Source organism: Echinops telfairi, unplaced genomic scaffold, assembly GCF_000313985.2.
Source record: "Echinops telfairi isolate 266 unplaced genomic scaffold, ASM31398v2 ScPeMD7_70;HRSCAF=299, whole genome shotgun sequence".
In the NCBI taxonomy this organism is placed as follows: domain Eukaryota; kingdom Metazoa; phylum Chordata; class Mammalia; order Afrosoricida; family Tenrecidae; genus Echinops; species Echinops telfairi.
Window position 1 is genome coordinate 4,887,538 of NW_022103968.1, and position 11,650 is coordinate 4,899,187.

An 11,650-nucleotide genomic window follows, 5' to 3' on the forward strand; every position below is an offset into this window, starting at 1 on the left:
TAAAATACAGGTTCATAGGACCCTGCCCCAGAGCTTCTGAGGAAGTGGGCCTGGACTAGGGCCCGGGAACACACATTTGTAACCAGCTCTGAACCGGTGCTGACGCAGGTCTGCAAGCGCACTGCCTTGCCCTGCCCTTGACGAGGAAGATGCAGATGACAGAGACCGCATGGAGGCAGCAGCTCTTCCTTTCCGTTCGTCTAAATGAGTGTACTCACCTCGGCGCATGAATGAGTAATTGGAAAACGTTCGTTTTGATGTCCATGAGCTTGGCTGTTTACCTGGCGTCGAACAAACACGCTCGGTTGGTGCCCTGCGCCTGTTGATGTGCCCCGGGAGTCAGAACAGTAAGAGAGCTACCGTCTCAGCGGGTCCACCTGTCTGCTCACTTGCCTGCATCTATGTGGACATCCTTTGTGAAGCAGACTGTCTTCTGGAATTATTTTGGAAGATCTTCAGTCAGAACAGAAGAGCCGCAAAGATTGTACATAGAACCTCTGCACACCTCCACCCGGCTCCCCCCCTACTTCGCTGACAGCGGACAGTCCAGGCGCACGTTCCCGCCCATGGTGGTGGTAGGGAAGTTGAATTAGTTCCCTCTCACAGCAACTCGACCTCCCACGGGATAAAATACTGTCACTTGGGCACCTGATTTGGAGCCTAGTGAGGGTCCCCAGTAAAGGCCCGTGGCCATGATCACGGCCCTGCTTTGACGGGCAGACCTATGACGACTAACTTGTTAACTGGTGTCTGGCCCCTTGCTTCCTGGAGCAGCAAGTCTCTGGGAACACACAGGTGTGCATGTCACCCGCCAGACGTGCAGCCTCCGCTTACCCTGGCCCTGTGAGGTAGCAGAGACAGGAGGCCATTCGGATCTGGAGCCAGGACTTGCGGAGCAGATGCCTGCCATCTCTTTGTAAGAGAATACTTCCACTCACACCCAAGGTCACTGCCCTGCAGGTGTCAGGGCAACAAACAAGCCTCTAGGAAGTTAACACCTATGTTTTATTTTTTCAGAAGAAAGTTGACCTGCCTACGTGCCATCTGACAAGTTTTCTTCCCCTTTTATCAGTAACAGGGTGCTTCTTTCTGCAAAATTCCTACTGCCTGGGTGTACGTGCCTGTGTGCTTCCTCTTTTTCTTTTTTTGCAGGGTTACCAGAGACTTTTATGTCACTTTCCAGAATAAGACTGATAAGTAGGCCAACCACAGAGCTGTAAAATAGGCCGGTCACCCCAAATCTGAGCTAAGGCGGAAGTGGGCTGATGCCGAGTCAGCGGCCGGAACCCAGCAGCTGCTCCTCGGGAGAAAGAAAGGTCCTGCCCTCTTGTGTGCAGCGACCGCCTGGGAAACCAGGGGCAGGTCCACCCTGTCCTACAGGGTCGCTGTGAGCCGGCGGCATCGACTCCGCGGCAGTGAGGTTTGGGGAGCGGGCATTCTCCCAGGGGTGCCGGGCTCTGTGGAATACACGAGACAGTGGTGGTGGTGGGTGTTTGACCCAAACCTTGACTGTGTGACAGACGGAGGCTCTGGAGCGTGACGCGCCCAGCTCTTGGGAACTCAATTCCAGTTCAGAGGGTCCTGCCTCGGGGTCTTCTGCATGGTTCCCCTTGCTGGCAACCTCCCGCCAGGGGACCTGATCTTCAACCACTGCCTGATGGCCAGAATGAGACGTGGCTGGAGATGGCCAGGGGTCTCAAAGGAGCTTATTTTATTTCTATTAAATTTAAGCACGGACTGAGTCAAAAATCCAAGACTTTTAGGGAAATGGACCCTGTCCCGGAGCAGTTTGCCGGCTGTAAGTCAGCTCTGACCCAATCTGCGATGGTAATGGGCCTTCACTGGAGTAATTACGGCGCTGAGTGGGTGAGTGGCTTGGGAAAGAAATGAGATTGCCCACTTATCTTCCTGGACCTCAGCAATAAATATACTTACAAGGGGTCACTGGTCTTAAGCCGGGCTGGAGGGCTTGAGAGGGAAGCACGTTCTCAAAGCCCCCGATGGGAACAAGGCAATGCATTGGCTCATTGGCCACTCATCCGGACACTGCCCCTCTCGCTGGGATGTGCCTGGAGCTGGGCTGCCCACGGCCCTTGGCACTGGCTGCTGTGGAGTGCACTTGGCTCCACGGCGACCTCGTGGGTGTCAGGGTAGAACTGTGCTGCACGGGTTTCCTCAATGGCTGCTCTCTTTGGGAACGCTCACGAGGCCATTCTCTGAGGTGCCTCGGGGCAGTTTCGAACCTCCAACCTTTTGGCAAGCAGCTGAACACTTCAATCGTTTGTGTCACCCAGGGACTCCAGACATGGGATTTCATATTGCATGCACCCCAGGCCTCTCTCTGGGGCATTCCCTCTCTGCTCCCGTAGACAAACCTGGACTGTGATCATTACCCCGTGACTCCGGAGAGGCCCAGAACTCAACAGGACTCGGGTGCGCTCTCTGGGTCTGGCATATTTTCTGTCATTTATGGGGTGCAGGCTGAACGCTTCTATTGCTCTCCGTTAGCAATTTCAAAGATCTTCCTCTGCGTTCTCTGACACGTCTCCTCTTTACGAGTTTTGGCATCTGCAGCCTTTGCAATATGCATTAGGCTGGGTTCTCTAGAGAAGCCAAACCAGTGATACTTAGATGGATATCTAAATAAAGGAATTTGTATCAAGAACGTGGTTCACATCATTGTGGAAGTGGGTCCATAGGTTAAGCTGGAGGCTTCTCCTGACTCATGCAGCTCTGGGACTGACAAAGCAGGAGGCAGGAAGAGGAGCCCAGAAGCAGGAGGCTACAGGCGGGGAGAGGCATGGGTGGATGAGCCTAAGGCCAGCCAACCAGGCTCATGGCTGCAGAGCCAGATGAACCCAAGTCTGAAGGCATGATGTCAAGCCACAGATGCCTCTCAGGGTCGGCAGACAACATGTCAGGTCAGTGTTCCAGAGGGAGGATCCGAGACAGCTTCCGTACAGCATCAGCACCCTGATGGAGCCTCCTTCCAATTGCATCCGGCTATGACCTGATAAAGGTAGCGGGTAGCACTCCATCTGTGTTAGTCCGGGTAGACTAGAGAAACTAGTTCCTAGGCACTAATAGGGGTATAAGAACGAGCTTTATATCAGAGTATATTAAGAAAATATCCCAGCCCAGTCCACATCAAGTCCCTCAGTCTGTTATTAGCCCATCTGTTCGATGCCAGTCTATAAATTCCTCTTCAGACTCACACAACACATGCAATGATGCAGAATGCAGGAAGATCACAGGCCAGTGGGTGGAAAGTCATGTGAATCCAGTGGTGCTGGCTGGTGTGGGTCTCCACGTGGCTCCTCCAGCTCCAGGGCTCTGGTTCCATCCTGGTGGCTTCATGTGGCTTGTCGACAAGAATATGAAGCAGGGAGAGAGTGTGTGTCCCACCTCCAAAGAGTAAGACCAGAGTTCCCAGAATCCTCACGAGAAGGCCATGGCTACATAGAGGCCCCATTGCCTGATTGACAGGCCAGACTCTACCCCTTCCTCGAGTGGACAGTAGATCATGTAACTGCCACTGCATCCTAATATCCCCGAGACTATTTGACTGCTCACAGCAGAGCCCATCACAGAGTTGATCACGTTGTGTTCTATCCCATCCTGGGGTGGCTTCAGCTAACAAACTACTGAGAATCCTGGCTGAGCCAAGTTGACACAAAACCTAACCATCATGCTGTACTGGTGGCCTGCCTGAGAACAACAGGATACACAAGAAACAGGGAGCCAAACAGAGTGAGTGCTGTGTTCTCCTCCGCAAGGTAGGAAAAGAGGACTCCCCGTGGTGCGGTGGTTAGGAGCTCAGCTGGGAACAAAAAGGTCGGCAGATTGAACCCCCAAGTCACTCGGAAGGAAAGAAAGGCCTTATGGTCTGCTTCCTTAAAGACGACAGCCCAGGAAACCCCAGGGGGCAGTTCTCCTCAGACACATGGCACTGCTGGGAGTGGGATGGACAGACTCAGTGGCACCCAGCATCACAGCAGAAGGAGCTCCTGCTCTGGAACGCGCAGGAGGGGTCAGCTGGGAAAGGCAAGAGGACACCCTGAGCTCCTGCATGTCTGATCCCTCTGGGATGTCCTGAGGGCCCCACCTGCCCGAGGGATGGGGCTTGGTGGAAGAGGTGGGAGGAGCATGGGTGCGGGTAGGTCCCCAGGGAGGAGATTCAATGTCTGTGTTTCTTAGGGCAGCGAGGACCGGCAGGAGCTCTGTCCCAGGCTCTGGTAAAGGTGTCAACGACAGAGGCTGCATGAGTCCCAACACCTGGGCTGTAGGGGAAGCATTGGGCTGCCAACGGAAAGGTCATGGGTTCGAACCCACCAGCCTCTCCATAAAGATGGACAGCCTTGAAATCTCTATGGAGCAGTTCTGCCCTGTCTTACAGGGTCCCCTTGGGTCAAAAATCGACTCAGTGGGGTGGGTTGAGTGGGTGAGTTTGTTCACACCCTTCGGCCTGGCTTAGGCAAGAACGTGGACGTGTGGCTTGGAGATATGGATAAGGTCTAGGAGGGGAACCTGAAGACAGGTGATGTCTGGACAAGAGAGGCCTCAGGTTCAGTCCAGGCCACAGCAGTACAGTGAATGTTGCAATAAAATGAGCCACAACTATTTGGTTTCTCAGTGCCTGCTGGCAGAGCAGGCATGCACTGAGCATAAGGCCTGTGGTCCAAATCCGCCGGAAAAAGATAAGGCGCCCCCTCCCGCAAAGATTCAAGTCTTAGAAACCCACAGGGGCAGTTCCACCTGCCTTACAGGGTTGCTATGAGTCAGAATCGACTGGATGGCAGTGGATTTGAGGGATTTTTTTTGGTAAAGCCACATAGTGTAGGGTTTGTCCTGCCACAGCCTAGGAAACTCAGACACTGGCTGCCCCGGGCACCCCAGAGTGACTCCTGCACCCCAAAAGTCGATGCTAGTTCAGGCCTCCAAACTGGAGGTCAGGAGCGTCCACCTCCCCCCCTGCCCCTCGGCCACAGAGGACGTGACATGGTATCCCTAGGGGCCTTTGGCTGCCCGGGCGGCCCGGCCCCCACTGTTGGAGAGAAGCCAGAGCCTGTGGAGAGCAGGAGGGAGGAGCCGGACACCAGGGCCCAGGAGGCCGGTGGCAGAAACTGGGGTCACTGTACCCACAACAGTGGCGGTGAAACAGAATTGGTACCCCATGCCCAGTTGCTCTTCAGGGTCCAGAGCCCAGAATAAGGTGAGAGAGGGGGCGATCGGCGTTTCATAAACACGTATTCCTGAGAGTGGTCTTCCCACTCGACCGAGCTCGCTGCATTCTCTGGGGGAGGCACGCATGGTGCTAACATGCCAGGCTGCTGACCAGAGTAGGGGTACAAGTCCACACGGGGGCCTCGGAAGGGAGGCTTGGTGTTCTACTTTGGACTGCAACCCCTACAGAGCACAGTTTTACTCTGACACTCAGGGTGGTTCCCTGAGTCAGTGCTGACAGAAACTGCATTTTGCTCCCTTGCTGGGGACTAGGTACAGGGACCCTGGTCTACCCCAGAGCCTCCAGGAGTCCTCCCAGCCCCCACCAATCCCAGCTCTCCTGGCTTCTCCAAACCAAACTCACTGTGTCAGAGCCATTCTGACTCATCTCGACTCACTAGGACAGGGTAGAACTGGCCCCTGTGGGTTTCTAAAACTATAACTCTGTAGGAGTAGAAAGCCTTGTCTTTCTCCCTAGGAGTGGTCAGTGGTTTCCAATTGCCCACCTAGAGGTTAGCAGCCCAACTCACTATAGCAGCACCCCCCACCCCCCACCCCTTCCTCCTGCTAGAAGCTGACAGTCTTTTCAGCAGCAGGTATCTGAGAAGTGAGTGGCTACCCTGGACAGTGGGAACACCTTTGCTTTCTCCACCCAAGCAAGAGGGTGGCCTGTTGTCACATCTCCCGCCTAAAACACACAAGACAGAGCAAACAGCAAGTGCCCCGCAGGCTCCTGAGCGCAGCTGGTGAAAAATGCCACACGCTACGGAAGTGAAAAAATGCCACACGCTACGGAAGTGGTCGTTTAGATGTGATGATTGCATGGCTGGCTGGCCTGGCAGGGTAAGTGTGCGGGGAACCCAGCCTCAGGCTGTGCGCAGGCCTCATGCTGGCGGTGATGGCCGCTCCCCCGGGGGCTCACTGTCCACCACCAGAGCGCAGTCACTCACCCCACCCAGTGTCCAAACACAGGAGCTGGGTCAGCACGTGCATGTGAAGACAGGTCCTCCGGCCGGAGGACAGCAAGCCCTTCATGGTCACACCAGACTTTTGATGCGTTCAGCTGGGACTCAGGGAGGAAACATGGTGGTGTGGCAAGCTTAGTGTCTGATGGCTACCTGGAAGGTCAGTGTTCCAAACCCACCAGCTGCTCCCAGGGAGAAAGGGAAGGCCTTCTGTTTCCATGAAGATGTTCCATTTGGGAAACCCTGTGAGCAGCCACGCCCAGACCCAGAGGGTCCCTCGGAGCCAGAATCAACTTGACTGTAGTGGGTGTGGGGCTTTGGTACTTAGGGTCACCCTACCTACAACCTATATTCAAAGTGTCAATGTAAAGAAGGTGGAACATCCCCCCCACAGAGGGGTCACAGGGAGGGGATGCGTCAATCAGGGTGCAGTAGAGCACCAATGGATCACACAATTACCTTGATCCCTTGAGGGCTCCTCACCCACCCCTCTATCATGACCCCAGTGCCGCTTCCCACTCCGGACTAGACGGGAGCATGTACATAGGTATAGGCAAGAGAAAAAACTCACGACACACGGAACCCAGGAACAGGAATGGGATAGTGATGCCAAAAGGGTAGGGGGAAGGGGGGAGAGGTGGGAGGAAGGGGGCTACCAATTGCAATGAATGGCACGTAATCACCCACCCCCATCCAGGGGAGAGAACAACAGAAACCAGAGCGGAAGGCAGGCAGCAGTCAGTGTGAGATTTGAAAAAAATTAACAACAATCTATAATCTATCAAGGGGCCACAAGGGTGGGCGGTGGGGAGGAAGGAGGGAAAAAAAAAAAAAGCTGATCCCAAGGGCTCACTGGAAAGTAATGTGTAGAAAAGAACGATGAATTATATGTACTAATAGGTGTCCTTGGTATGGAAATGACTCGAAATCCTCGCTAGGGGAAGAGCACATTGGCTTTACTAAATATCTACAGACACTGGCAACTCTCCTCAGACCCACAGACCCTCATTATCTCGCAATTTCTGAGGGTCGGGGACCCAGGTGCAGTTTGGTGTCCTGGCTCGGCCTTGGCGCTGACAGTGTGGCTGACAGTTGGCGTCCTTTCCCAGATGGTGGGCTCCAGTGGCTGGTGGGGGGAGGCCTCCGTCCCTCACCTCAGACCGACTCTGGCTGCCTCAGTGGCCCCAGGATGTGGGGAGCCATCTGAGAGGCAGCAAGTAGGAAGCCACAAGGCCATCTCTGACCCCTCACACTGTGGAGGCAGCCGTCGTTCACTCATGAGAGAGATTCACTCAGCTCAGCCTGCACAGAGAGGGAAGGGGACTCCGCTCACTATCCTGAGTGAAAGTACGCCTCAGTGCTGGTCACTACTGGGTCCATTTGTGCTTCCAAGAACCCCCTGTGTCTCCGTCTCCAGCCAACCTGTCCCAGCGACCAGGGAGGAGGCAGGTTTGGCCCTGGGGCTGAGTCAGGAGAAGCTGCTCTGGGCTGTTTGTTCACCGGGGTCCTTGAAAGAGGCTCTCTTGGAGTGATACCGGGAGGGTAAGGGTAAGGTATGTGTGGGGGGATGGGGGAACTGGTCACAATGATTTACATATAACCCCCGCCCAGGAGAATGGACAACAGAAAAGTGGGTGAAGTGAGACACCAATCGGTGTAAGACATGAAAAAGTAATCATCATTTATAAATTATCAAGGGTTCATGAAGGAGGGAAGGGACAAAAATGAGGAGCTGATGCCAAGGGCTCAAGTAGAAAGAAAATGCTTTGAAGATGATGATGGCAACATATGTACAAATGTGCTTGACACAATGGATAGTTGTATGGATTGTGATAAGAGCTGTACTGTACGAGCCCCCAATAAAATGATTTTTAAAAGGGGGACTCTCTTTGGGGTAATGAATTCCTATCGTGGAAGAAGGGTGAGGAGGGGACATCTGCGGTCAGTGGGCCAGGGTGGCAGATGAGTGTCGCTAGAGGGGTGTGGCTTTGGTGATCGCCCCTGTCTCTTCTGATCCAGGGCATCTCTGAGTGGCCCGTCCTCCGGAATGTTCTTTCTTTATCCTCAGATGCCAATAGAGCAGGCAGGGGTGGGTTAGCCATCCTTGCCTTCCATGCAGGGTCCCGGGTTCCATCCCAGCCACTACTCTTCAAGTGTACACTCCACCCACGCCGAGGTTTCGGCGGAGCTTCCACATGAAGATGGGTGAAGAAGAAAGGGCTGGTGGTCTCCTGGAGGTGACCACAGTCCTTGGGCAGTGGACTCCAGGGCAGGTAACGGCAGCTCCAACGCTGTCCCTGTGCGCCATGGACACTGCAGAGAGCGGTGAAGGCATGGGGTTCTTGAAGTAGGGATCTTCACAAAGACAAAACGGCTGGCAGGATCCCCAGTTGGAATCGCCCCCCAAAATTGGACTCGGGTGATCTCCAGGACTCTTCCTTAAGGGACCACCGAGTGAGTTTATTTTGCAGCTAGCTGTGCCCACCCTCCGCCCCAAGCCTGTGGCTGAAGTTCCAGCAGCAGGCAGGCCAGCTGCAAGGCGGCGGGTCCCTCACTTCCTGCCAGGCCGGGAGGGGTGGCCTGGAAAGCCCAGGCCTAGGGACATCTGCCGGTCCTCGTTGTCCTCAGCTAGCTGTGCACGCGCCCTGCTCACTGGAGTGCCAAGCTGTTCAAAGAAAATAGCACACAGGAAGGGCTTCTACAAAGGTCACTTCTTCTGCAAAGGAAGGGACAATAAGCCATCTCTCTGAAATTTTAATGAGCAGCACCCGGCCTCTGACCTTATACCCTTTACCTAACAATCCAGTATTGAATGCCACCACCAGCCCCATTTCCTGTGAAGCAGGAGGCAGTAATCCCACCCCAGAGGCAGACCATCTGCCTGTGCCTCCTCAACCCTGGCTCTTGTGGAGACACACCAAGGCTTCATGGGGGTGTCAGCGCCCCCGAGGGGTGGATTGCATCTCCTCCCACTCCTCCACTCCCCTGCAATGACAGTTTTGTTTGCTTCTCTCAGGACTGGAGTTGGCCTGCTACTTGCAGAAGAAGAAAGAAAAAAGAAAAAAAAGCTTTGCAACGTCTAGGGTTAGGGGGAATTAGACTTATCTAGTCAGAGATTGAGGCGCTCTGAGGTGTCATGGTTGTGCACTGGGCTGCTAACCACGAGGTCTGAGGTCCGAAACCACCGAGGAGAGACAAGGCTTTCTACTCCCGCATGAAGAGTCTCGGAAACCCACCGGGGCAGGTGGACCCTGCCCTCTAGGGTCCCTGTGAGTCGGCATTGACTCTGTGGCAGTGAGGTTTTTAATTTGTTTGTTTGTTTGTTTGTTTGTTTGTTTGTTTAGGTCCACGGTTGTGGGAGGAAGGTGAGGCTTTCCACTCCCATAAAGAGTTTCAGTCTGGGAAACCCACGGGGGCAGTTCCATCCTGTCCTACAGAGTCGCTATGAGTCAGAATGAACTCGATGAGCGTGACTTGAGTCATGAGTTCACAGTAGAATACTCTTCGGTAGGAAAAGGATTGGATAAGGACCCCTGGTGGAGCTGTGGGTCAAGTTGGGCTGCAAACTGCCAGGTCAGCAGTTCACATTCACCAACAGCCCCATGGGAGAAAAACGAGGCTCTCTGCTTCTGTAAGCATGTGTAGCCTCAGACACCCTACTCAGGATGGGGATGAGTGGGAACCGGCTCAAGGGCAGCGGGCTTGGGTTTTCATTCGAATCGAGTCCAGTCTGCCTCACAGACAGCCCAGGTCATAGTCACAGTCCACGTGGACACACTGCAAAAAGCCATTTCAGCGGGTAGGAGGGCTTCCACTGCCACAGGGGGAGGGGAGATGTTCCTTCGCCTCTGTCCGCTGCAGTCACTTTATGGGGAGACTCGGGTTTGAATAGCAGCTAATGCACGGGACGCTCAGATGATGTGCAGTGTCATAAATAAGAAGGCCTGGAGCAGGCTATTAACTAGAGAAAGTAACCAGCTCACGTGGTTACTCTCTGGGACGGACTGGCTGACCCTGCCGGACACAGCCTTCTTTGGCGCCAAGAGACCTTTCTCGGGTCTCAGGCCCAAATGCAGGATAAGAATTAAATTCCCTTGTGGGAATGTGCATGGCACCCAACACTGGTCATGCCCTCCTCTCTGCATATACTCCAGTGCCCTTGATCGTGTCCCCCTGGAGAAGGGCGTCAGCTTGGTACACTGAACTCACTGCCATCGAGTCAATGCCGACTCTCAACGACCCTACAGGACAGAGTTTCTGAGGCTGTAACTCTTTGTGGGACTAGACAGACCCAACTCTCTCCTGAGGAGCAGCTGGTGGCTTTGAACTTCAAGCCTTGAGGTTAGCAGCCCAACTCCTGACCATTATGCCACCTGCGATCTTTCCCTGGGTAGATGGTCAGCCCGAACGGACGATGACCCTCAATGAGACGCTGACACAGCTGCTGCAGCCGTGGGTTCAGACTTAGTGATTGTGAGGCTGGGGCAGTGCTGGGCAGCGTCAAGTTCCCTTATACACCAGGTCACCCTGAGTCAGCGCCACCTGACGGCACCTGACTACAACATGTTGTGAGGTCATTACCCTGGGTGCCCTTGAAGCCAATACAGCACCACCACCACCCCCAACCTCTGGCAGCCCCTTAAAAACGGCAGATCCTCCTGGGTTTTAATCAAGTCTTGCCTCTTGTTAGGAGCCATCTGGGACAACCTGGGCTTGGGAGAGGATGAAAACAGGAGAAGACAATGAAGGAGGGATTTTTCTCGAAGGTTGGGTAGTCCCATGAGAATCTAGCTCAGCTGGGAATCGAGTTCAGAGAGCTTTACTGGTCTGGGCGGGGCCAGCACTGGATCTTTAAATACCGCTGGTGTGGCCGTGGGCTAGGTGTTTGGGCTGCTGGGTGCAAGATGGGCTTTCAGAGCCACCAGGCTCTCCCTGGCAGAAGAGGGGGCTGTTTGCCCCAGTAGGTAAGACTTACAGTCTGGGGAACCCTATGCAAATCTGGTGGCTGTGACTGGGCATTAGCTGTGACTCGGCAGTGGGTTGGTTTGGTGAGCTTCTTTCTGCTCAGTCTTCATGGTGGTGAATTGAAGGCCAAGATGTAGGATGGGAGGGCAGAGGCCCCATTCAGTGCCTTGGTTTTTACCGAACCCCAGGGTTTTTGAGAAAAAAACAAACCAACCAACCCAGACCCCGAGGCCTAGAACCTCAACATGACGGTATTCGAGGGCGACCGGGAATCTGTATTGTTAACAAACCCAGCTGCTTCTCATGATCTGGCAAGCATGGGTAACGATTATCACACCCAGCTGTGCCCATGTCCCGGGGAGGAAACCCTGCCACCCCCATCCATGTAAATCCGACAGCCACACTTCAGTGAGGGTGAGGCCTGGCTGGGGGCTGCGGGCGCGCTCACGGCGACTTCCCGGTCGCTGGAGGTCCTTTGGGGGTGCAGGGACTGGCTA

General features: G+C 54.4%; 1 protein-coding gene across 1 annotated transcript in view; it reads left to right on the plus strand.

Moving 5' to 3' along the window:
* The first annotated feature begins 10,602 nt into the window (after positions 1-10,602).
* Positions 10,603-11,650, plus strand: part of ADAM12 (ADAM metallopeptidase domain 12) — a 286,161-nt gene continuing 285,113 nt past the window's right edge. The window contains 2 exon segments of the mRNA XM_045291382.1: positions 10,603-10,640; positions 11,070-11,152. Coding sequence (XP_045147317.1) covers positions 10,603-10,640; positions 11,070-11,152 — 121 coding nt within the window.